Here is a 27,653-nt window from a genome sequence, read left to right as displayed (position 1 = left end):
TGTCTGTGTTCTGTTGGGCTTCAGATTTTTAAACCGTGAGAACAAACAGAGATGTTCTGATTTATAATCACTTTAGTTAACTAAACATAGGTGTTAAGCTATATATACAGAATCAGATTGCCAGCATTAAAGAAATAAGCTGCTTACATGCACAGATTGGGGCAAATTATCCCCAATATGGGATTCGGACAGAGCTGAGGCAACAACCAGGCATAGAAGAAGGTATAATTGAATAAAGTTCAGTCTTAAGTCCCTCTTATTAGAATGGCTCAAGAAATGCACTTACCAAACTAGAAGCCTTGAAATGGAAATGATTAGACAAGAGAGAAACAGGAGGACCAGAATCCATGGATAAGAGAGAAGAAGCAGGAAAACCAGAATCCATTGATTAAGAGAGAAGACGCAGGAGAACCAGAATCCATGGATGCCACTGTAGGATGGTCAAGGCTCTGGCTTGACTGAAATTGACAACTTCCTTTAATCTGTTGGTAGCTTTGCTGTCTCTCCAGCAGGTTTCATTCCATGCCCAGACACTGTTAACCTACCTGGTCTTAAAGATTTATACCGAGTCTGGCTCCCTACCCTTGGAGATTTTTGTCCTCCTTCTTCTAGAACCCTTCTCTTTTGTATTCTGTACAGAATAAAGTGTCTTTTACAAGGGATGTGCCCTCATAAGGTGTTGGACCACTCCTCAGCACCCTAATTTGGATTTATCTTCATTAGCATCTATCTTTAAAAATATATATATTATTTTGACTCAGCAATTCAACTTCTGGGAATCTCCCTTATAGGCATAAACACACATGTACACAAGTATATGGGAAAAAGTATGTTCATTGGTTATTAGTAGTAATAATGAAAACGGAGAATAAATCAAGATGTCCAATGGAGAATGCTTCCTTTCATTATGATTCATGCAGAATATGAAATACAGCTCTTAAAAATGATGAAGTATATCTATGCTAACATGAAAATGTGTTTGTAATACGGGAAAAAAGTCTGGGGCCAATATGTAGATTTTCTATCAATGTGCACATTTATTCAGTTTTATGTATTTGTATTTCTCTAGCTTTACTGAGGTATAATTGACAAGAATTATATATCTGTAAATTATATATATGTAAAATGGTTCCATTTTGTTTTGTTTTCAAAAGCCTAATATCTGTTTTTTTATTTGCCTATACTTGGCAAAGAGTCTGGTAGGATACATGTCAAACGGCTGATAGTGGTTACCTCTGGGGCATGAGATTGAAGTTGAGAATAAAACTAGGAAGGAGAAACTTTCACTTTTTAATTTTGGAAATGTCTGGATTGTTCATATCTTGTGAAACAAGGATATTTTTGTAAATTTTTAAAAGCATCCTCTTCTCTTGTGTTCTACCCCCCTCTAGGGTGGAGACTCCAGGTTGTAAGCTTGCTTGCCTGGGCCTTCAAAACAGCAAAAGCTGACTCTGAAGCAAGACTGACTTAGGTTCTAAGAAGAGCTGTCTAGTAACAATACCATACCTGAAAGAATTCTTATTTCCCAGAGATAAAGTAAAGGAACTGGTACATAGGAAGACTGACTTAGGTTCTAAGAAGGGCTGTCTAGTAACAATCCCATACCTGAAAGAATTCTTATTTCCCAGAAATAAAGGAACTGGTACATAAAAGATTAGTAGGTAGGAGAAAAGTACCTTTATAATACCCACTCATGTCTACTACCTGGACTGGTTGTTTCAAGGATCTGTCTTTCCTTTAAAAGTCCATGATTTGATGGACTTCAGATATTATTTAACTCCTGTGGAATATGTTGAAATCACAAGAAATCAAATATTAATCTAGTGGAAGATGCTTGCCATGGGGTACCAGTCATGCTCTACTCTCATTTTCTAAATAGATAGGCTGGGAGTGGTGGCTCACACCTGTAATCCCAGCACTTTGGGAGGTCGAGGGGAGTGGATCACCTGAGGTCAGGAGTTTGAGACAAGCCTGGACAATATGGTGAAACCCTGTCTCTATTAAAAATACAAAAATTAGCCAGGCGTGGTGGCAGGTGCCTGTAATCCCAGCTACTCTGGAGGCCAAGGCAGGAGAATCGCCTGAACCTGGGAGGCGGAGGTTGCAGTGAGCCGAGATCACGCCACTGCACTCCAGCCTGGGCAACAGAGCAAGACCTGATAGATAGATAGATAGATAGATAGATAGATAGATAGATAGATAGATAGATAGGGAAATGTATAGGGTTTGTCCTGGGAATATCACCAGTTGTTTTTGTTCTTGAAAGGAAAAGGATAGAGAAAGAAGACTGAGGAAAATGATTATGTAAAGAAATCTGAAAACCATAAAGTATCTCATTGCTTTGTAAGCTTTATGACCATGGTAATCAATTTTATTTTAATGGCTAAATGCAAAGGCTATGTTTCCACCCAAAAGATACTTAAACTGATCAAGTGATTCAAATGTGAAACAACCAACCTAAATTCTTAGGGCAGTTTGGTTCATAATATTTATTTAAATATATTCTCTTCACTTGTGGTTGTTGTTATTTTAATATTGCCCTGTTATTCTCTCATGTTTTTCTCTCAAATCAGGCTGAAGAACTATGCCCTGGTTATTCTAATCCCAATTACATGTACTTAGCAAAGGTAATGAAGACCACTGTTCTGCTTTAAGATCACTTTGAACCTATCACATAAAAACGGATTATGTTTAATATTGGTTATTTCTCATTTCCAGTGTTATACTGATCTTGAGGAAAACCAGAATGCTTTGAAGTTCTGTAATTTGGCATTATTGCTTCCTACTGTTACCAAAGAGGTAAGTCCAGAAAGGGAGAGTGAGTGCTGTTGTCTTGTTAGTACTATTCAAGCTCAAAATATGAATAACTTGCTTAGATACATTTGTGGTTTTCTCTATTCAATTTTATGTATTTATTTTTATTCTAGCTTTATTGAAGTATAATTGACAAAAAATATATATATACAGCATGATGTTTTGATAGACATATACGTTATGAAATGACTACCACAATCAAGCTAATTAACACATTCATCACCTCACATAGTTACTTTTTTTATTGTTGAGAACATTTGAGATCCACTCTCTTAGCAAATTTGAAATATACAATACAGTATTATGAACCATAGTCACATTGCTGTTCTTTAAATCTCCAGAACCTATTTATCCTGCATAACTGAAACTGTGTACCCCAGACCAGTATCTCCCCATTTCTCCCACCCTCCCAGCCCCTGACAGCCACCCTTCTACTCTCTCCTTCTATGATGGAGTTTTCTTTCTTTCTTTTTTTAATTTTTTTATTATACTTTAAGTTTTAGGGTACATGTGCACAACATGCAGGTTTGTTACGTATGTATACATGTGCCATGTTGGTGTGCTGCACCCATTAACTCATCATTTAACATTAGGTATATCTCCTAATGCTATCCCTCCCCTCTCCCCCCTCCCCCCACTCCGCAACAGTCCCCGGTGTGTGATGTTCCCCTTCCTGTGTCCATGTGTTCTCATTGTTCAATCCCCACCTATGAGTGAGAACATGTGGTGTTTGGTTTTTTGTCCTTGTGATAGTTTGCTGAGAATGATGGTTTCCAGCTTCATCCATGTCCCTACAAAGGACATGAACTCATCATTTTTTTTTTTTTTTTTTTGAGACGGAGTCTCGCTCTGTTGCCCAGGCTGGAGTGCAGTGGCACAATCTCGGCTCACTGCAAGCTCCGCCTCCCGGGTTCACGCCATTCTCCTGCCTCAGCCTCTCCGAGTAGCTGGGACCACAGGCGCCCGCCACCATGCCTGGCTAATTTTTTTGTATTTTTAGTGGAGGCGGGGTTTCACCGTGGTCTCGATCTCCTGACCTCGTGATCCGCCCGCCTCGGCCTCCCAAAGTGCGGGGATTACAAGCATGAGCCACCGCGCCCGGCCGAACTCATCATTTTTTATGGCTGCATAGTATTCCATGGTGTATATGTGCCACATTTTCTTAATCCAGTCTATCATTGTTGGACATTTCGGTTGGTTCCAAGTCTTTGCTATTGTGAATAATGCTGCAATAAACATACGTGTGCATGTGTCTTTATAGCAGCATGATTTATAATCCTTTGGGTATATACCCAGTAATGGGATTGCTGGGTCAAATGGTATTTCTAGTTTTGGATCCCTGAGGAATCGCCAAACTGACTTCCACAATGGTTGAACTAGTTTACAGTCCCACCAACAGTGTAAAAGTGTTCCTATTTGTCCGCATCCTCTCCAGCACCTGTTGTTTCCTGACTTTTTAATGATCACCCTTCTAACTGGTGTGAGATGGTATCTCATTGTGGTTTTGATTTGCATTTCTCTGACGGCCAGTGATGATGAGCATTTTTTCATGTGTCTTTTGGCTGCATAAATGTCTTCTTTTGAGAAGTGTCTGTTCATATCCTTCACCCACTTGTTGATGGGGTTGTTTGCTTTTTTCTTGTAAATTTGTTTGGGTTCATTGTAGATTCTGGATATTAGCCCTTTGTCAGATTAGTAGGTTGCAAAAATTTTCTCCCATTTTGTAGGTTGCCTGTTCACTCTGATGGTAGTTTCTTTTGCTGTGCAGAAGCTCTTGAGTTTAATTAGATCCCATTTGTCAATTTTGGCTTTTGTTGCCATTGTTTTTGGTGTTTTAGACATGAAGTCCTTGCCCATGCCTATGTCCTGAATGGTATTGCCTAGGTTTTCTTCTAGAGTTTTTATGGTTTTAGGTCTAACATTTAAGTCTTTAATCCATCTTGAATTAATTTTTGTATAAAGTGTAAGGAAGGGATCCAGTTTCAGCTTTCTACATATGGCTAGCCAGTTTTCCCAGCACCATTTATTAAATAGGGAATGCTTTCCCCATTTCTTGTTTTTGTCAGGTTTGTCAAAGATCAGATGGTTGTAGATGTGTGGCATTATTTCTGAGGGCTCTGTTCTGTTCCATTGATGTATATTTCTGTTTTGGTACCAGTACCATGCTGTTTTGGTACCAGTACCATGCTGTTTTGGTTACTGTAGCCTTGTAGTATAGCTTGAAGTCAGGTAGTGTGATGCCTCCAGCTTTGTTCTTTTGGCTTATGATTGTCTTAGCAATGCAGGCTCTTTTTTGGTTCCATATGAACTTTACAGTAGTTTTTTCCAATTCTGCAAAGAAAGTCATTGGCAGCTTGATGGGGATGGCATTGAATCTATAAATTACCTTGGGCAGTATGGCCATTTTCATGATATTGATTCTTCCAACCCATGAGCATGGAATGTTCTTCCCTTTGTTTGTATTCTCTTTTATTTCATTGAGCAGTGGTTTGTAGTTCTCCTTGAAGAGGTCCTTCACATCCCTTGTAAGTTAGATTCCTAGGTATTTTATTCTCTTTGAAGCAATTGTGAATGGGCGTTCACTCATGATTTGGCTCTCTGTTTGCTGTTATTGGTATATAAGAATGCTTGTGATTTTTGCATATTGATTTTGTATCCGGAGACTTTGCTGAACTTGCCTATCAGCTTAAGGAGATTTTAGGCTGAGATGATGGGGTTTTCTAGATATACAATCATGTCATCTGCTAACAGGGACAATTTGACTTCCTCTTTTCCTAATAGAATACCCCCTTGTCCTGCCTGATTGCCCTGGCCAGCACTTCCAACACTATGTTGAATAGGAGTGGTGAGAGAGGGCATCCCTGTCTTGTGCCAGTTTTCAAAGGGAATGCTTCCAGTTTTTGCCCATTCAGTACAGTATTGGCTGTGGGTTTGTCATCGATAGCTCTTATTATTTTGAGATACGTCCCATCAATACCTAATTTATTGGGAGTTTTTAGCATGAAGGGTTGTTGAATTTTGTCAAAGGCCTTTTCTGCATCTATTGAGATAATCATATGGTTTTTGTCATTGGTTCTGTTTATATACTGGATTACATTTATTGATTTGTGTATGTTGAACCAGCCTTGCATCCCAGCGATGAAGCCCACTTGATCATGGTGGATAAGCTTTTTGATGTGCTGCTGGATTTGGTTTGTCAGTATTTTATTGAGGATTTTTGCATCGATGCTCATCAGGGATATTGGTCTAAAATTCTCTTTTTTGGTTGTGTCTCTGCCAGGCTTTGGTATCAGGATGATGCTGGCCTCATAAAATGAGTTAGGGAGGATTCCCTCTTTTTCTATTGATTGGAATAGTTTCAGAAGGAATGGTACCAGCTCCTCCTTGTACCTCTGGTAGAATTCGGCTGTGAATCCATCTGGTCCTGGACTTTTTTTGGTTGGTAAGCTATTAATTATTGCCTCAATTTCAGAGCCTGTTATTGGTCTATTCAGAGATTCAACTTCTTCCTGGTTTAGCCTTGGGTGGGTGTATTTGTCGAGGAATTTATCCATTTCTTCCAGATTTTCTAGTCTATTCACGTAGAGGTGTTTATAGTATTCTCTGATGGTAGTTTGTATTTCTGTGGGATTAGTGGTGATATCCCCTTTATCATTTTTTATTGCGTCTATTTGATTCTTCTCTCTTTTCCTCTTTGTTAGTCTTGCTAGCGGTCTATCAATTTTGTTGATCTTTTCAAAAAACCAGCTCCTGGATTCATTGATATTTTGAAGGGTTTTTTGTGTCTCTATTTCCTTCACTTCTGCTCTGATCTTAGTTATTTCTTGCCTTCTGCTAGCTTTTGAATGTGTTTGCTCTTGCTTCTCTAGTTCTTTTAATTGTGATGTTAGGGTGTCAATTTTAGATCTTTCCTGCTTTCTCTTGTGGGCATTCAGTGCTATAAATTTCCCTCTACACACTGCTTCGAATGTGTCCCAGAGATTCTGGTATGTTGTGTCTTTGTTCTCGTTGGTTTCAAAGAACATCTTTATTTCTGCCTTAATTTTGTTATTTACCCAGTAGTCATTTAGGAGCAGGTTGTTCAGTTTCCATGTAGTTGAGCAGTTTTGAGTGAGTTTCTTAATTCTTAGTTCTAGTTTGAGTGCACTGTGGTCTGAGAGACAGTTCGTTATAATTTCTGTTCTTTTACATTTGCTGAGGAGTGCTTTACTTCCAACTATGTGGTCAGTTTTGGAGTAAGTGCGGTGTGGTGCTGAGAAGAATGTATATTCTGTTGATTTGGGATAGAGAGTTCTGTAGATATCTGTTAGGTCCGCTTGGTGCAGAGCTGAGTTCAATTCCTGGATATCCTTGTTAACTTTCTGTCTTGTTGATCTATCTAATGTTGACAGTGGGGTGTTAAAGTCTCCCATTATTATTGTGTGGGAGTCTAAGTCTCTTTTTAGGTCTCTAAGGACTTGCTTTATGAATCTGGATGCTCCTGTATTGGGTGCATATATATTTAGGATAGTTAGCTCTTCTTGTTGAATTGATCCCTTTACCATTATGTAATGGCCTTCTTTGTCTCTTTTGATCTTTGTTGGTTTAAAGTCTGTTTTATCAGAGACTAGGATTGCAACCCCTGCCTTTTTTTGTTTTCCATTTGCTTGGTAGATCTTCCTCCATCCCTTTATTTTGAGCCTATGTGTGTCTCTGCACATGAGATGGGTTTCCTGAATACAGCACACTGATGGGTCTTGACTCTTTATCCAATTTGCCAGTCTGTGCCTTTTGATTGGAGCATTTAGCCCATTTACATTTAAAGTTAATATTGTTATGTGTGAATTTGATCCTGTCATTATGATGTTAGCTGATTATTTTGCTCGTTAGTTGATGCAGTTTCTTCCTAGCCTCGATGGTCTTTACAGTTTGGCATGTTTTTGCAGGGGCTGGTACTAGTTGTTCCTTTCCATGTTTAGTGCTTCCTTCAGGAGCTCTTTTAGGGCAGGCCTGGTGGTGACAAAATCTCTCAGCAATTGCTTCTCTGTAAAGGATCTTATTTCTCCTTCACTTATGAAGCTTAGTTTGGCTGGATATGAAATTCTGGGTTGAAAATTCTTTTCTTTAAGAATGTTGAATATCGGCCCCCACTCTCTTCTGGCTTGTAGAGTTTCTGCTGAGAGATCAGCTGTTAGTCTGATGGGCTTCCCTTTGTGGGTAACCCGACCTTTCTCTCTGGCTGCCCTTAACATTTTTTCTTTCATTTCAACTTTGGTGAATCTGACAATTATGTGTCTTGGAGTTGCTCTTCTCGAGGAGTATCTTTGTGGCGTTCTCTGTATTTCCTGAATTTGAATGTTGGCCTGCCTTGCTAGATTGGGGAAGTTCTCCTGGATAATATCCTGCAGAGTGTTTTCCAACTCGGTTCCATTCTCCCCATCACTTTCAGGTACACCAATCAGACGTAGATTTGGTCTTTTCACATAGTCCCATATTTCTTGGAGGCTTTGTTCATTTCTTTTTATTCTTTTTTCTCTAAACTTCTCCTCTCGCTTCATTTCATTCATTTCATCTTCCATCCCTGATACCCTTTCTTCCAGTTGATCAAATCGGCTACTGAGGCTTGTGCATTTGTCACGTAGTTCTCGTGCCTTGGTTTTCAGCTCCATCAGGTCCTTTAAGGACTTCTCTCCATTGGTTATTCTAGTTATCCATTCATCTAATTTTTTTTCAAAGCTTTTAACTTCTTTGCCATGGTTTTGAACTTCCTCCTTTAGCTCAGAGTAGTTTGATTGTCTGAAGCCTTCTTCTCTCAACTTGTCAAAGTCATTCTGCATCTAGCTTTGTTCCGTTGCTGGTGAGGAGCTGCGTTCCTTTGGAGGAGGAGAGGCGCTCTGATTTTTAGAATTTCCAGTTTTTCTGCTCTGTTTTTTCCCCATCTTTGTGTTCTTTTCTACCTTTTGTCTTTGATGATGGTGACGTACAGATGGGGTTTTGGTGTGGATGTCCTTTCTGTTTGTTAGTTTTCCTTCTAACAGTCAGGACCCTCAGCTGCAAGTCTGTTGGAGTTTGCTGGAGGTCCACTCCAGACCCTGTTTGCCTGGGTATCAGCAGCAGAGGCTGCAGAACAGCAGATATTGGTGAGCAGCAAATGTTGCTGCCTGATCATTCCTCTGGAAGTTTTGTCTCAGAGGAGTACCCGGCCGTGTGAGGTGTCAGTCTGCCCCTGCTGGGGGGTGCCTCCCATTTAGGCTACTCAGGGGTCAGGGACCCACTTGAGGAGGCAGTCGGTCTGTTCTCAGATCTCCAGCTGCATGCTGGGAGAACCACTACTCTCTTCAATGCTGTCAGACAGGGACATTTAAGTCTGCAGAGGATTCTGCTGCCTTTTGTTTGGCTAACCCCTGCCCCCAGAGGTGGAGTCTACAGAGGCAGGCAGGCCTCCTTGAGCTGCAGTGGGCTCCACCCAGTTCAAGATTCCTGGCCGCTTTGTTTACCTACTCAAGCCTCTGCAAAGGCTGGCACCCCTCCCTCAGCCTCACTGCCACCTTGCAGTTTGATTTCAGACTGCTGTGCTAGCAATGAGCGAGGCTCTGTGGGCGTAGGACCCTCCAAGCCAGGCACGGGATATAATCTCCTGTTGTGCCGTTTGCTAAGACCGTTGGAAAAGCGCAGTATTAGGGTGGGAGTAACCCGATTTTCCAGGTGCCGTCACCCCTTTCTTTGACTAGGAAAGGGAATTCCCCCACCCCTTGTGCTTCCCAGGTGAGGCGATGCCTCGCCCTGCTTCAGCTCACGCTCGGTGTGCTGCACCCACTGTCCTGCACCTGCTTTCCGACACTCCCCAGTGAGATGCACCTGGTACCTCAGTTGGAAATGCAGAAATCACCTGTCTTCTGCGTCGCTCATGCTGGGAGCTGTAGACTGGAGCTGTTGCTATTCGGCCATCTTGGCTCCACCCCAGAGTTTTCTTTCATACTAAAACCTTTGACTTGGATTTTACATGTACTATGAAGTTTTAAAATTTGCTGTATCTCTGTAAGATAACCTGTCACCAGGAGGCCCCTAGCAGTTAAAACATCCTGATGCTTGTTAGATGTAAGACATCAGTGAGTGAAGCAAGCATAATTCCTTCACTGGGAAGGAGGGGGCGCAGCATAATTCTGGGGAGCTGCGGATTAACTATGTAGGCAGCAAACAAGCTAGACAGGTGGCCCAGCCTAGAGCAGGGGTGTGACCATGGGTTGCCATCCTCAGTCCTCATCTCACAGCAGATGTGGCTATCCAAGGCCATGACAAAGATGAAAAATATGTAATAACATGTTCTTGGTTTTTGGACACTGGCCATTAATGAAAAAGAAACTATTGCCCTGTCTCTTGCCCTTTTATTCAGTAAGTCAGGATTCTGGGTATGCTGTAAGTTTCAAGCATTCCACAGGGTTAACAACTCAGTCTGCTCCTGTGAGCTGTTGACTGGTGTTGTGGGAACAACAACAAAAAAATAGGTACATATTTTCCTCCTCTTCTCATACCACCAAACATTATCATCCTCTAAATCATAACAGAAAAGAAATGCCTCAGGAAAAAAAAACCCTCTTTTTCTGTGTTGGAGCAATACAGGTTCCGATATTTATTGTGATCTGAACTATAAACAAATAAAACATGCCTCTTGCCTTCTAGGAGGCTATAGCCTAGAAGGGAACATATGGTGTGTGTCCAAATAACTATAGGTCAAAGCAGAAAGCATAAGGTACTAAAAGAAGTACAAATCATCAGTTATGGAAATTTTGAAAAGGGAGAAATTATTTTCACCTAGCAGAGGCCAGGTGGCATCAGAGGTAGACTTTGAAAGATCTATATAATATGGAGTTGTGGGCAAGTACATTGTAGGTCATAAACAGAGGCACAAAAGTGAGAAAGCAAAGCTCTGTTTGCCTGGAGCAAAAGGAATGTGCCTACTTTCCCCCGGACCACGGATTGTACCAGCCTCCCAGTCATTCTCCTCACAGCTTCCTTGCCTCCCACCAGGCCACTCTTGACTCCCAGTAGCAGCCTAAGCAACAGATTAAATGTAGACGTCAACATGTCACTTCCCTGCTCAAAACCCTTTGCTGTTAGGATGAGGGTCAGAATTTTTAGCATGTCTTTCAAGGCTCTGACCCAGCTCCTACCAATCTCTCAAGCTTCATATGTTCCCTGCTCCCCCCTCCTCTGCACCACCCAGCCTGCCCTTTACCCTTAGAACATACTGTTCCCACTTCCTGAAACATTCCTACCCACCCTCTGCTCCTTCCACTAGCTTTATTCCTTCCTATCCTTCAGGCCTCACCATGGATGCTGTTTCTTCAGGAAAGACTTTCTTGACGCCTGCTGGCAAGAAAGCCCCCTGTACTTTTCCTTGCTATCATTTCACACAGTTATTATGTCGTTATTAATGTGATTGTTCCATGAAAGTAACAACCAGGTTTGTCTCATTCATCACTGTACCCCTAATCCTGTGTATACTGCCTAGCATATAATAAGCACTCAGTAAGTGTTGATAAAGAACCAAGGCATTAATATGATACAAATAAACATAATAGTGTCAATAGTAATAATAAAGAGGACTCATAATGAATGTAAGAAGGCTAGACATTGGAAGTATTTCTGTAATAAGCAAAATAGTATGAGCAAATATTTCTCACATTGCATTTTTTCCTCAGTGATGTCTCCATTTGTATTCTTAGCAATTTTTTTCCAAGTAGTAAAGGTATGTAAGGTATATTTCCATTTCTTTTTCCGTGAGAAAATAGGATGAAGTGAGTTATATATAATACCCCTCCATCTCTATAAAGTTTTTTCAGATTGAAATATACCCCATTAGTGATTTTGCTAACCAAGTTTATTCATTTCCAAATTGTCTAGCAATGCCACTAGTTACAAGAAGACAACCTAGCCATCAGTTTGCTCTCTCATGTGAAATTTCATAAGAAGTTTGTTTCTTTCTTGTGGCATTTATAGCTTCTTCCTTGCATTATAGTCATTTGTGGACATGTCTTCTGTCCCCTATTAGGGAACTCTCAGCTCATCACACTGCTACTTGATATTGGGAGTGTTGGTCATTTGGTCTCTAGAGCCCAGATTCATAGGTGTAAGCAGCTTTACATCCCCAGAGTTTGAAACTACGGTATTTTTATTATTCATGTGGACTTTTCTTGACCCTAGGAAAGTAATCTCAGATCCTGATAACCATTTCTTTTTAAAAAAAGGGATTTCTGTGTCTAAGACAGTGTGAGAATGATTTCTGAATGAAATAATGACTTCACTGGCAACCTGAAAGTTGTTTGCCTGGAGGCAGTATTAAAGTTCATCAGTGTGGAGCCTACTGAGAAAGCGCAGATATAAAAAGCATTATATAATATTTTGTTTTATGATAAGAGATGTGCTAAACTGGTAAAGAAAAATCCATATTTTAAAATTGCTGAAACATTTTGAAATGGCATTAATCACCTTTCTAAGACAAACAGACTCATAGACTGGTAAATCCAATGTTACCAGAAACAAACCACAAAAAGAAGTGTACTCTGGGAGTGCTGAAAGTTAAGAGCACGTTATATTTAGCAAGTGGTATAGTTGTCTTTGAAATGGACTGTTGATTAAAGTTCTGAGCTGTATTTCCAACCTGTTTTATGAGTTGAGAAGCATAACTCTCATTGGTAACTGCTCTTAGTAACAAAAATCCTAATTCTGCTTTAAATGTTCTTTCTTAATTAAGATATCATATTTGATTATGATATCTTGAAAACATTGGTTTTCTGGATAGGTTATAAAACAGAATTTGTATCCATTCACTCTGCCTTCCTGTTATAGAAATGCTACAGCTCAGGGTAATAAATGGGTCTCTTGCCAAAATCCTGTAATGTTGTCTCATTTGCTAGAAATTCTTGTTTGCCCATTTCTTTCTGGTTGAAACTTATTTCTTGTAAATTAACTCATCTGTGCTATCCATGCCTGGAGAATTATTCCTAGTACTTTTTAAAAAATTAATAAGGCAGCCGGGCATGGTGGCTCACGCCTGTAATCCCAGCACTTTGGGAGGCCGAGGCAGGCAGATCACCTGAGGTCGGGAGTTTGAGACCAGCCTGACCAACAGGGAGAAACCCCGTCTTTACTAAAAAAAAAAAAAAAAAAAAAAAAAAAACGCACACAAAATTAGCCAGGCGTGGTGGCACATGCCTATAATCCCAGCTACTAGGGAGGCTGAGGCAGGAGAATCTCTTGAACCTGGGAGGCAGAAGTTGTGGTGAGCTGAGATCGTCCCATTGCACCCCAGCCAGGGCAACAAGAGTGAAAGTCCGTCTCAAAAAAAAAAAATTAATAAGGCTATTACAGTATAGATAGTAGAGACAGACTTTTCCCACCGTCTAAACAGACATTTTCATGATTTGTAGAAAGTCTGTTTACAACCCCCTATTTCTACTCTTTTGACTCTTACCTTCTTGTCATTTGCATTTAAAATATATTATTTCTTTAGATTTTGCAATATATGTAATGGTCTTGGTTGTATTATTTAAATTGATCTTAAAAACACTCTAAAGAAGTTTCTTAGAACCCTTTTATTTATTTATTTTCTTAAAATAATTGATGATACAGCATCAGTTTGGGACTAGCTGTTCTTAACCAGTACCCAGTCTCATGAAGTTGGTGTGTGATAATCATTACCCAAATGCTAGGAGAATAATGACAATTTAATGTAAATAAGTCTCTCTTTTATTTATCCATTCTTTAGCAGAGAGCATTGATGTAGTTTTCTAAACCATCTTTTTCCAACACTATCAGATGAAATAAATCTGTATTTTTGAATGTGTGTGTTTGGGTGAAAGAGAGATTATCTTTATTCACTTATTTTACAATTATAGAGGTGTACTCTGCTAGAGGCTTGGGATACAAAGAGGAAAAAACAGATACCTCTGTCATCATGAATTCTGTGGTCTAGTGGGAAAGGCAGGCACTGAAAAAGTCATAGCAATAAAATTTGATGAGTGTTTTGGAAATAAAAGCACAGAGATTTATGAGAAAATAAAACTGGTACTGCAACCTGGGCCATGGGCCAGGAAAGGTCATCCTGAGGTTTTGCTATATAATCTAAGGAAATTAGAATTTAAGCCCAGTTGTTTAAATATTTAAGACTTGCTTGGACAGTAGAGGGCTCATTAAAAATACAGGTTCCTGGCTTTTTCTAGAAAGTTAGAAAGAAGCTCTGAGCTCCAGAATGTGGTGACCCCAACCCCAGTATCATCGTGGTCTCACTCAAGTTTCTATCTGTCTGGGTTCTGCCTTTCTGGCTTAGTGCTCAGATGGCCCCTGAATGAGATTACAGAGAAAGACAGGTGGTGACTGAGTTCTTGACAGTACAACCACAGGAATTGTTGGCCCTTGGCTGGGCGTGGTGGCTCACGGCTGTAATCCCAGCACTTTGGGAGGCCAAGGCGGGCAGATCACGAGGTCAAGAGATCGAGACCATCCTGGCCAACATGGTGAAACCCCATCTCTACTAAAAATACAAAAATTAGCTGGGTGTGGTGGCATGTGCCTGTAGCCCCAGCTACTCGGGAGGCTGAGGCAGATGAATCACTTGAACCCAGAAGGCGGAGGTTGCAGTAGGCCAAGTTTGCGCCACTGCACTCCAGCCTGGCAACAGAGCGAGACTCCATCTCAAAAAAAAAAAAAAAAAGGAAATGTTGACCTTTAAGGATATGGCTTTGGATTTTACTCAGAAAGAGTAGGCCCTGCTAGACCCATCTCAGAGGAAGCTGCACAGAGATGTGATTCTGGAGAAAATCCTCAAAACCAGCATCCAGGCAAGAAAGTCTTAAAAACAAAGACAGAACTTCCATGTAGAATATCTACAGGAAAGAGCGATCTAACAACGTGTCAATACTGAGATTCGTAAGGGTGAACTCTGTTCCTCCACAGCAGAATTGGCCTGGGGAGGGCCAAATTAGGAATGCAGCACAATCACATGACTTTAATTTGAGGCTAGAGAAAGTGTGCTATCTCAGCTCAAAGGTGTGGATAGTTCAAATTTGGGAGAAAAGGAATAACCTGAGCTCCAAACCATAACCTGAGTTCTTATAAGAGGGCAATTGCATAAATATAGCCAATATATTAAGTGCCTGAAACATAACAAAAACCTTAAAATTAATCATATAGCTATGCAGCTGACCTGCTACAAAGGAGAAAACTTCTGTACGCAAAGGAGAGTAACACACCACATGAATGTAACCAACGTGGAAGATGTTAACTAGAGACTATACTGAATGCTCGGCATCAGATTCATATGTGGGAAAATAAATGAATAAATGAAGGTGTTTGAGCAAGGCTCTAACAGCCTGTTATGTCTTCAGTAACAGGGATGTCACAGTGGAGAGGAGCCCTTGGAATATAATGAGTGTGAGGAAGTTGTCACAGCTCAACGTTGACTCAGCGTGTGTTAGCTCACACGGAAGGGAAACTCCATAAATGTAATGAATGTAGGAAACAGTTCATCTACATTGTTAACTTTTATTCATACCAGAGAACTCTTTGTCTGTAATCAGTGTGGAAATGCCTTCAGTGACCATTTATCCTTTAAACAACACCTTGAAGTAACACTGGAGAGAAGTCATATGAATATGATCTATGTGGGAAAGGCTTCATTTAATGATCTCACCTTAGCCATAATGAGACAATGCACATGGAGAGAAACCCTATAAATGTACAGCATTTGGAATAGCCTTCAACCTCAGCCTTAACCTTTATAGGTGGTCTCACTCAAATTTCCATCTATCTGAAAGATGCCATCTTTTAGATAACAGAGAGCTCCCACAGGGCTAAACCCTACACCCTTCAGGCAAAGCTCAAGCCTTGATATGCAGAAAAAACTTAGAGTAAAACAGGAAAGAAAGTGGCAAGTTTTTTCCAGGAGGAAGAAACCTGTTGGGAAATTACTAGATAATTCATGCTGGTGAAGGAATTCAATGAAATAAACATGATAAACCCTTTACTCATTGAGCAACACTCCAGGACATGTGAGGATTAATGCTGTATAAAACACTCACTAAGAGAAAAGCTACTTGTCAAAATGAAAAAAAAGAAAATTATTTAAAAAAATAATAATAAAACCCTGTCAGTGTCCTGAATTAGGGAAACTATTTGGTGATTGCACGTACCTTCGTGAACCTCAAAGTTCTCATGTTGGGGAATCTCCTCAAGTCAATGTAAGTCTGTTTCAGCATACTAGATTATCAAGATGAATGCATGAAATTTCATTATGTATTTGTATTTTCTTTATAGGATAAAGAGGCACAGAAAGAGATGCAAAAAATAATGACTTCCTTGAAGAGGTAAATAAACGAATTTACTCTTCAACAAATCAAATATGGTCTACCAAAATTTAAATGAATCAAAGTTGTGCTTTTATTATCCTTTTCTTCATTTTTGTTGTAAGGGTATTGTGCTCAGATTTGAAGGTAAAGCCATGTTTCTGGAGAATGCATTCCACTAGTAGCACTACAAAATTAATTATGTTATTTGGAGAATATATATACTATAATGTCAATGCATAATCTATAAACATGTATGCTTTATATTTTTCTTATCAATAAACTGCAGGCTTAAAAATATTTCTTTAAAATATTTAAATCCAATAAAATGAATCTTCATGAATATTTTATTGTTTCAATGGAGACTTCATAAAACAAAATAATTTCATTAATGTGGATGAAAAATGGAAAACTCAGCAAAGGACATGAACAAGTTGTTGGCAGAAGAGAAAAAACAAACAAATGTAGTATTGTAACTGGTAATCAAAAGATGTGAATAAAATTACAATAAAATACTGTTTTATCATCAAACTAGCTTTCACTCGCGTCCATGTGAAGAGACCACCAAACAGGCTTTGTGTGAGCAACAAGGCTGTTTCACCTGGGTGCAGGCGGACTGAGTCCGAAAAGAGAGTCAGCGAAGGGAGGTAAGGGTGGGGCCATTTTATAAAATTTGGGTAGGTAGTGGAAGATTACAGTCAAAGGGGGTTGTTCTCTGGCTGGCAAGGGTGGGGGGTCACAAGGTGCTCATTGCAGGAGCTTTTGAACCAGGATGAGCCAGGAGAAGGAATTTCACAAGATAATGTCATCAGTTAAGGCAAGGACTGGCCATTTTCACTTCTTTTGTGGTGGAATGTCATCAGTTAAGGCAGGGACTGGCCATTTTCACTTCTTTTGTGTTGGAATGTCATCAGTTAAGGCAGGGACTGGCCATTTTCACTTCTTTTGTGATTCTTCACTTGCTTGGGGCCATCTGGATGTATACATGCAGGTCACAGGGGATACGATGGCTTAGCTTGGGCTGAGAGGCCTGACACTAGCAAGGATTTTTTTTCTTCATTCGGAAAGCGTTCAATGCTGGCAATATTGTCATGAGATGGAGCATTCTCATACACGGTTAGTGAGAGAATATTTTGTCACTTGGGTACATTAAATATGAAAATATGAAAAAAAATTTTTAAAGTATTTTGGCACAAACCTTTGGTAAAATTTATCGAGAGCCTTTGAAAAGTATTAAATCTTTAGTCATGGAAATAATCATAAAAAGTAAAGTGCAGTGACTGATTCATAGATGTTCATAACAGCATAACACTATGTCCAACAGTAAGAAAGCAGGTAGCCACATTGAAATATAACTACAATCAAATAACATTTTGACATTAAAAATAATTACAAAAATGATATAGGCAATGGCACAGAACATCTTAAGTGCAAGTACAAGTCAAAATAGTACATACATAGGATCTCAACAGTATAAAAATAAGCACAGAAGAGCATCTGGTAGGGAATACACTAAAATAGTAGTAGTTTATATTTCTGTGGAGCTGTATTTTATTTCCTATATTTCCCAGTTTTTAATAATAAATAAAATGATTTTTTTAGGTTGAGCTTAGCAGTGAGCTATAAAGATTCCCTGCTACCTCTTAATCAGCCTCATCTTGGAAGTCAGAGTAAAAATTTGGATTTTCTGTTTACTGTCCCAAATACATGGGTGCGTGCACACACACACACACACACACACACACACCCACACACACATTTATACACTTAAAATTTCAAGCCGTGATGTAGACATTCTGGTTAGGTAAATTAAGCAACCTCCTAGCCCCATCTTCTATAATGGTCAATCAAGATACTTAATCAGTCCAGCTGGTTCTCACTTTCCTCTGACAACTGGTCTAATGTTGAAACTCTTGGCTAGATGGGGCAAGAGTCTTGCAGGTTCTCTCATGGATATGCTGAGAGGTTATGGATACTGCTGGCTATCTCTAAACAGCTAAAGGAATATGAAAGTATAGAAAGGTGAATCCAGCTAGCAGCAAATGACATAGAATCAACTATGTTGTAGGTTTTGTGGGAGGAACTCACTCTGGCAGAGTGGTAAAAACACTTCCTTTACGAATTATGAGGACTACCAAGAAACACTCCTGGTGGGTAACAGTGGGATTTGGGACTCATAATTGGAACCTGACATAAGATCTAATCAGTGTTCATGTATTATATTTTAACAAAAGTCTTGTTTCTCATAATATGTCTTCAATGGACAAGTTGATATCCGTTGACTGGGTAATCAGTGTAGTTGTTTCTGGATATGGGCTTGACCCAATAGAAATGTAGTACTCCTAATTCAATCTTTAGAGGATTAGGAGTTTCTGACACATTTGGCCATTTCTCCAAAGGGGTATTAACAGAGGGAATTCCCCTCCTCATCATGGTAACAGCCCTTCGAAGGAGCATTAACTCCCTGCTGTATGCCCCCTTCCAGAGTCATACTGTCATATCTGTATTCCTCATAAAGCCATATAATCAGAGAAATTATGTTTGGGAGGCTGAGGCAGGAGGATTGATTGAGCTCAGGAGTTCAAGACAAGCCTGGGCAACATGGTGAAATCCCATCTGTACAAAAATTAGCTGAGCGTGGTGGTGCACGCCTGTAGTTACAGCTACTTGGGAGGCTGAGGTGGGAGGATTACTTCAACCCAGGAGGTCAAGGCTGTGATGAGCTGTAATTGCGCCACTACACTACACTCTCCACTGCACTCTGGGTGACAGTGAAACTGTTTCAAAAAAATTTTTTTTTAATTTAAAAATAATTTTTTAAAATTAAAAACATTGCAAATAATTGCTAAATAGCTCAAAAACCATGAACAAACAGGACTAGAATCTGATAACCTAGAAGGGTGTGCTATACAGCAGTGGTCCCCAACCTTTTTGGCACCAGGGGCCAGTTTCATGGAAGACAATTTTTCCCTGGATCCGGGGTGGTGGGATGGTTTTGGGGCAATTCAAGTGCATTACATTTAGTGTGCACTTTATTTCTATTATTATTACAGTGTAATATATATGAAATAATTATACAACCCACCATAATGTAGAACCAGTGAGAGCCCTGAACTTGTTTTCCTGCAACTAGATGGTCCCATCTGGGGGTGATGGGAGACAGTGACAGACCTATCAGGCATTGATTCTCATAAGTGAGAGGTGACAGCGTGCTGGCAGCCCTCGCAGTCCTCGCTCACTCTTGGCGCCTCCTCTGCCTGGGCTCCCACTTTGGCAGCACTTGAGGAGCCCTTCAGCCCACCGCTGCACTGTGGGAGCCCCTTCCTGGGCTGGCCAAGGCTGGAGCCGGCTCCCTCAGCCTGCGGGGAGGTGTGGAGGGAGATGCGCCAGCGGCAACTGGGACTGCGCGCGGCGCTTGCGGGCCAGGTGGAGTTCCGGGTGGACGTGAGCTTGGTGGGCCCCACGCTTGGAGCGGCCGGCCGGCCCTGCTGGCCCAGCCAGTGAGGGGCTTAGCACCCAGGCTAGTGGCTGCGGAGGGTGTGCTGGGTCTCCCAGCAGTGCCCGCCCACTGGCGCTGCGGTCGATTTCTCACCGGGCCTTAGCTGCCTCCCCACGGGGCAGGGCTCGGGACCTGCAGTCCGCCATGCCTGAGCCTCCCCCGCCTCCATGGGCTCCTGTGCTGCCCGAGCCTCCCTGACGAGCGCCACCCCCTGCTCCAGGGCGCCCAGTCCCATCAACCACGCAAGGGCTGAGGAGTGCAGGCGCATGGCGCGGGACTGGCAGGCGGCTCCATCTGCGGCCCTGGTACGGGACCCACTGGGTGAAGCCAGCTGGGCTCCTGAGTCTGGTGGGGACTTGGAGAACCTTTATGTCTAGCTAAGGGATTGTAAATACACCAATCAGCACTCTGTATCTAGCTCAAGGTTTGTAAACACACCAGTCAGCACCCTGTGTCTAGCTCAGGGTTTGTGAATGTACCAATCAACCCTCTGTATCTAGCTACTCTGGTGGGGACTTGGAGAACCTTTGTGTCCACACTCTGTATCTAGCTAATCTAGTGCAGACGTGGAGAACTTTTGTGTCTAGCTCAGGGACTGTAAACGCACCAATCAGCACCCTGTCAAAACGGACCAATCAGCTCTCTGTAAAACAGACCAATCAGCTCTTTGTAAAATGAACTAATCAGCAGGATGTGGGTGGGGCCAGAGAAGAGAATAAAAGCGGGCTGCAGAGCCAGCAGTGGTAACCCACTGGGGTCTGCTTCTGTACTGTGGAAGCTTTGTTCTTTCCCTCTTTGCAATAAATCTTGCTGCTGCTCACGCTTTGGGTCCACACTGCCTTTATGAGCTGTAACACTCATTGTGAAGGTCTGCAGCTTCACTCCTGAAGCCAGTGAGACCACAAACCCACCAGGAGGAACAAACAGCTCCAGACACGCTGCCTTAAGAGCTGTAACACCGCGAAGGTCTGCAGCTTCTCTCCTGAGCCAGCGAGACCACGAACCCACCAGAAGGAAGAAACTCCAAACATATCCGAACATCAGAAGGAACAAACTCCAGACATGCCGCCTTTAAGAACTGAAACACTCACCGCGAGGGTCCGCGGCTTCATTCTTGAAGTCAGTGAGACCAAGAACCCACCAATTCCGGACACATAAGGAGTGTGCAACGTACATCCCTCGCATGCACAGTTCACAGTAGAGTTTGCCCTACTAATGCCACCACTGATCTGACAGGAGGAGGCGCCCAGGTGGTAATATGAGCAATGGGGAGCAGCTGTAAATACAGATGAAGCTTTGCTCACTTGCCCACAGCTCATCTCCTGCTGTGAGGCCCAGTTCTTAACAGGCCACAAGCCAGTTACCAGTACTAGTACCAGCCTGTGGTCCAGGGTTTAGGGACCCCTGCTATAGAGGATACATAGGATATTTTGTCAATTTAATCCTCAATCCAATGAGGGAGGTGTTCTTCTTTCCATAAAGTAATGACATAACTGAGGCTTAGCATAAATAACTTGCCACAGACCTTTCTTAACAAGTGGAAAGAATTGGTACTTAAACATGGCTTATTTCGACTCCTTAATCTAGTCTTAGTTACTCACAGTAGATATATAAAAGGTACTGTGTAGATAAAGATGAGGAAACAAACCAAAATAAAAAAGTTATCTGTAATGAGGCCAAGTAAAAAAGGTTTCTATATTAAATACCCCTACTTTCTAAAAACTGAGTGATTTTCTTGAATGACAGGATTATATGTAGAACATTACGCTTACTCCAGGGAATTTCACGCAAAGTGAGCCATGGGGACTCTGGTTTTCTATGGTTACTTCACTCACCATTCATGCTGCTTGACCTCAGAGAAGACAGAATAGCTGCAGAGTGTTCCTGAAATGAGGATTGTTCCTGCTGGATCACGAAGTCCAAGCTGGTGGTACACCTGCCACTCACAGATGAAGTACCCAAACTGCTGACTTCTCAAGAGACTTCGTGTACAGCTTTGGAAAGGGGGAGTTCTGACCCAAACTTTGAATGTGTTTGATTTCAGAAGATAAGAATCAAACTATATGTTGCAATTTCTCATAAAACATTAAAGAGGTAACTTAGCGGTCCACAAAAATTTTAGTGATGTCGATGTAATTGCGATGTTATCTTTCTTACTAAATAACAAATGGCCTTCATGGTGACATGAAAATCCATGCCACTTCTCATTTCTGCCTAAAAGTTATCAAAAGGCTTTTAATTTGATAATATTTTTATACTTTTGGATTTCAAAAAGCAGTGGTACAAGCTGAATGGGGTTAGCTTTTACACTAAACTTCTCATTTTACCAATAAACAGTTTAAGCGTTGATGTGTAAGTAACAGGGTCGGGGTCAGACAACTGTAGTGACCAAACCAGGACTGGGTTCTAGCCCTTGGAATCTCACTTCTGCTTTCTTTGAGCCCGGGGCTGTTTATGTTTAATTGATTGGAGTCCAGTGTGTCTGATGTAGAATGGGGACTCTAAGAATGGTAACATTTACCTGGTAATTACCTATTCCAAGTGTTTTTCCTGTATTAACAATTTTAAACCTCACAGCAACCTATGAGGAAGAAACATTTGATATTACCCCATTTAAGATAGGGGAGCTAAAGCACCGGATATTACCATGCCTAACACCATGAGCAAAAGATCTGGAGTTGGGCAGACTGCTCCAGAGTCCATGCTGTGGTCAGCCACCGTACAATCCTGCCAGCAAATGGGAGAATTGAGATGTGGGAAGTGAAAGAAAGTGGGAAGACAGAAGGTAAAAAAGGAAACAAGGGAAAGGAAAAAAGAATTTTAAAAAGTAGAAGGCCATAAAGGAAGAAGGAAAACAAAGCGAGAAAATATAAAGAAAAAGAAAAATCTTGTATTTGTATTTTGGATATTGATAGACATTTCTAGTTTTGCATCATAAATTCCCAACAACGTATTTTGTATCTTTTATTTTTTTCATATACCCGCCTTTTCCTTCCCCTCCTCCACAAGATAAGGTAGTGAAGCCTGTTTTTAATGACTTGATCTACTTGAACTGAGTGTGTTGAGAAAGGTTTGGTTATGGATTTTGTGTTCTGTTGATTGGGAAATTAACAAGAATAATCGATTTCACAAAGACAAGATACATTTTAGAACCAAGTAAATACTTGAAGTACTGCAATTTTGAAGCCCCTCAACCTATGTTTTGCTTTAGATACTTGAAGCCAAATCATGAGGTCGGGTTTTAAAAAACATTGAGATACAATTGACATACAAAAAAACTGCATGTATTTAAAGTATATATTTAATAAATTTTGACATGTGTACACCCACGAAACCATCACCACAGTTAAGGTAACAAACATTTTCACCACTTCAAATGTTTCTTCATGCCCCTTGGTAATCTCACCCTCTTGCATCTCTCTCTGCAACCCCATTCCAAATAAAAACTGATCTGCTTTCTGTCATTATAGATTATATTTTCTAGTATTTTATATAAGTAGAATTATGTGTTATATACCCTTTTGTCTGACTTCTTTCCCTCAGCATAATTATTCTGGGATTCATCCGTGTGGTAACATGTACTAATAGTTCATTTCTTTTCATTCCTGAGTAGTATTTTATAACAGAAATATACCATAGTTTGCTTCTCCACTCATCTATTGATAGACATTTGGCCTGTTTCCAGTATTTGATTATAACAAACAAATCATCTATGAAAATTCATATAAATGTCTTTGAAAGTACATATACTTTCATTTCTCTTGCATAAATACCCAGGAGTAGGAAGTATGGTAGATGTGTATCTACCATTATAAAAAACGGTCAAACTGTTTTCCAAAGTGGTTTTACCATTTTACATTCTCCCCAACAGTGTCTGAGAGTTCCGCTTGCTTGACTTTCTTAGCAACACTTGGTAGGGTCAGTCTTTTTAATTTTAGCTACTGCACTAGGCATGTAGTATATCTGATAGGGGGTTTAATTTGTATTTATCTAATGACAAATGATTTTGAGCATTTTTTGGTGCATTTATTTGTCATCTGTATAACTTTTTTGGTGAAGTATCTATTCAAATATTTTGCCCATTATTTAAATTGAGACATTTTGGGTTTTGTGTATAGTTTGGAGTATGGCTTGAACTTCATTTGTTATGTTATTTGGATATCTAATTATTTCAGCATTTACATTTACAAACTTGCCATCTATCTAATACTCTATAACGTATCTAATGAAGTTTTGCCTCCAAATCTGTTGAAAAGACTATTGTTTCTCCATAGACTTGCCTTTGTACCTTTCTCAAAATCAGCTTTCCATATATGCAATAGTTTCTGGGCTATTTTGTTCCATTGATCTATTTATTGATCTCAACACCAATACCACAACATGTTGATTAACGTAGTTTTATAGATTTGAAACCAGGTAGTGTTACTCCTCCAACTTTGTTTTTGTGTTGTTTTGACTGCTCTAGGTTATTTGCATTTCCATATGAATTTTAGAATTAGTTTTTAAAATTTCCATCAAGAAAAAAGTGGCTGTGATTTTTTATTGCGATTACATTGATGAATTTCAAGTGACATCAGTTTTAAGTCTTTCAACCCATGAATATAGTATACCTCTTAATTTATTTAGGTCTTTAGTTCCTTTCAGCAATATTTTGCAGTTTTCAATGTACAGGTCTTTCACATTTTTGTCAAACTTATTCCTAAGTATTTCATATTTTGATGCTATTATATATTATATTTTCAATTTCTGATTTTTTACTGTATATAGAAATGCAGTTGTGTACACTGATCTTGCATCCTGCGGCCTCTTTAAACTCATTTATTATTTCTGGTAGCGTTTTTGTAGATTCCGTTAGATTTTCTACTACTGTGATTATATCAGTTGTGAATAAAGACAGTTTTACTTCTTTGTAATCTGAAGGTTTGGTTTTGTTTTTGCCTTATTGTACAAGCTAGAACTTTGAATACACCATTGAATAGAAGAGGGCAAACATTCATATTTTACTTCTGATCTGAGGGGAAAGCATGCCATTTTTTGCCATTAATCATAATGTTACCTGTAGGTTTTTTTGGAGGTACCCTTTTTCTGGTTGAGAAGCTCTTTCGTTCTTATTTTGCTGAGATTTTTTTTATGGAATTAATACTGAATTTTGTCAAACTTTGTTCGTTGAGATGATCATATGGTTTTACTGTTTTAGTTTATATGATGAATTATATTTGATTGAATTTTAAAATATTAAGACAGCCTTGCATTCCCGGGATAAAATTAACTTAGTCCTAATGTATTATTCTTTTTATTGTATCAGTGGATTTGCTAAAATTTTATTTTAAATTTTTGCATAAATATTTACAGTGGATATTGGTTTGTAGTTTTCTTGTAAAGTCTTTTTCTGGTTTTGGTATCAGAGTAATCCTGGCTTCAGAGAATGAGTTGAAATGTACCCCCCCTTCTTAATTTTCCTTGAAAACTTTATGTAGAATTGATATCGTTTCTCCCTTAAATATTTAGTGGAATTCACTTGTGAACCCATCTGAACCTGGAGTTTTCTTTGTTGGGGGAAGTTTTCAATTACAATTTCAACTTCAATTCTTTTAAGAGATACAGGGCTATTTAGGTTATCTTTCTTGTGGAGTGATCTTTGGTAGTTTGTATCTTTCAAAGAATTTATGTATTTTTCTATATCATTTAAGTTGTCAAATTTATTGGCACAAATTTAATAATATTCCCTTATTCTTTTATTATCTATAAAATCTGTAGTGATGCCACCTCTCTCATTCTTGATATTCATAATTTTTGTTTTCCCTATTTCCTGTTTTGTATATGTTTCTTCCTACAAAAACCCTACAGGTAACCTTATAACCAATGGCTGGAAGTTTATCAATGTTGTTGAGTTTCTCAAATTAACAGCTTTTGGTTTCATTGATTTTTTTTCTTTTTCTATTTTCTATTTCATTGATTTCCACTCTCAACTTTATCATTTTCTTCCTTCTCTTTACCTTGGGTTTTATTTACGCTTCTAATTTCTTAAGGTGGGAGCTGAAGTCATTGATATAAGACTTCTTTTCTCTTTTTTTTTTAAATTATACTTTAAGTTCTGGGATACATGTGCAGAACATGCAGGTTTGTTACATAGGTATACACGTGCCATATACGTGTATGGTGGGTTTGCTACACCCATCAACCCATCATCTACATTAGGTATTTCTCCTAATGCTATCCCTCCCCTAGTCCACTTCCTTTCTACTATAAGCATTTAGTGCTATAAATTTCTAAGTACCACTTTAGCAGTATCCTACAAATTTTAATATGTTATATTTTCATGTTCATTCAATGAAAAATAATTTCTAATTTCCATTTTGCTTTTTTCTTTCATTCTTGGGTTATTTAAAAGTCTGTTTAGTTTCAGGTTTCTTTTTTTCAGGTATCTTTCTGTAATTGATTTCTAATTTAATGCCATCATGGTCAGCAGTTTGTATGACTTGAATCTGTTCAAACTTGAGACTTGTTCTGTGGCCCAGAATATGTTCTATTTTGGTAAACATTCCATGTACACTGAAACAGCATGCATATTCTTTAAAGGTGAATTACATCAAGTGTCTTTCAAGCCCTCTACCTGCTTTGGTCTCCCCATAGCCTCAGCTCTGTCTCTCCTCAGCACGAGGAGATTTCTGGACTCCTTTTGTGTTTCTGCTCCATACACAGGCCTGGAAGATCTCTCAAAGCAGTAAGCTGGGGCAATAAGAAGGTTCATCTTGTTTGTTACCCATCTCTCAGGAGTCGCTGTACTTTCTTTCTTGCTGTCCAATGTCTTGAAAACCATTCTTTTTATATTGTGTCCATGTTTTAGATTTTGAAAGCCAGAAGTTGTAACTTTTGAAAGTTGTAACTTTGTAGCATTGTAATATTTTTAAAAATCTGCTCCTCACCACACTTTCCAGTCCTATAAATCATTATTTTATAGATTAAAAAAAACTCGAAAGTATTACATTTCTTTTTTAAACAAGTTTTTATAATGTTTCAAATGCTTCCACTCGATAAAATAAAGCATATTGACATACTATGGAATTACTTATTAAATTAGACTTTGGTTAGAGCTCTGAGACAATTTTTTATTTGTCCATTTTTCAATAGTAACCTTGTGCTTTGGCAAATAAAATTGCATGTGGAGAGTTAAATTATACTTTCCCTCCTTCTTGAATACTTTATATTTACACAACCCACCTAATTTAAAATTGGGAAACCTAATTGGGAAAATAATCTGCTGAAAATCGCATGTGGAAATGCCATTGGAAATTATTAATGCCACATAACTGTGGCATTAATAGCTAAGCCCTAATTGGACTGCCACTCTCAGACAGACTGGCCCCACCATGTAGAGTGTGGAATTCATCTGGAGCCCAACATTGACTGTCCTGATCTTTAAAACATCCCAGTTATAATGATAGTGACTTCCCAACCAAGCCACTAATTCATTTATTTATTTTGTCTCTTTGTTTGAAATGCATTTTATTTCCCTTGTGTTCTTCAGTCCTCAGAGCTCAGTGTACTTTGCAATTGTAATTAATCAAACATTTATTGAGCTAAAATTATGGGGCGTATCCAGAGGCTGATCCAAATTTCAGGGACCCTGAAGCTTACACAATTTGGAGAATCTTTAAGAAAAAGAATACAAAATTGCAAACACAAAATTAAGTATGAAAGTGACTTTATTTAGAATGCAAAAGACATCATGACAAATTATAAAATTTTCAAAGCTGACAAATACTACAATTATCATATCCAGAAAAATAACATTTTATTATTATTTATTAACTGCATAGTACATCTAGAATACTTTCTTTTACATACTCTTTGTTCACTTCATCATAATGGCATTATTTTTAATGTCATTTTCTATTGAAAGGATAGAGGATGAAATATTGTTTTTTCCACTAACACAATTGACATTTTTCTTTCTTATTATGGATTATTTAGAAAAGCTCCTCTCAGCTTCACTTCTTGCTAGTAATGGCATATAG

The 27,653-nt window shown here is 39.4% G+C and overlaps 1 protein-coding gene across 6 annotated transcripts in view; it reads left to right on the top strand.

Annotated features, from left to right (window-relative positions):
* The window catches only part of RMDN2 (regulator of microtubule dynamics 2), a 132,393-nt gene that overhangs the window by 61,531 nt on the left and 43,209 nt on the right, over nt 1-27,653 (top strand). For 3 of the 6 annotated variants that reach the window (XM_030799555.1, XM_030799554.1, XM_030799552.1), the window contains exons 9-10: nt 2,574-2,627; nt 2,719-3,068. In XM_030799555.1, coding sequence (XP_030655415.1) covers nt 2,574-2,627; nt 2,719-2,943 — 279 coding nt within the window. In that variant the 3' untranslated portion in view covers nt 2,944-3,068. Of the gene's footprint in view, nt 1-2,573; nt 2,628-2,718; nt 3,069-16,107; nt 16,671-27,653 lie in introns of those variants that run through there. The other 3 variants (XM_003262746.3, XM_030799553.1, XM_012501521.2) reach the window with 2 other exon arrangements.

Source organism: Nomascus leucogenys, chromosome 19 (assembly GCF_006542625.1).
Source record: "Nomascus leucogenys isolate Asia chromosome 19, Asia_NLE_v1, whole genome shotgun sequence".
NCBI lineage: Eukaryota > Metazoa > Chordata > Mammalia > Primates > Hylobatidae > Nomascus > Nomascus leucogenys.
This window is presented reverse-complemented; position numbering and strand designations above follow the sequence as displayed.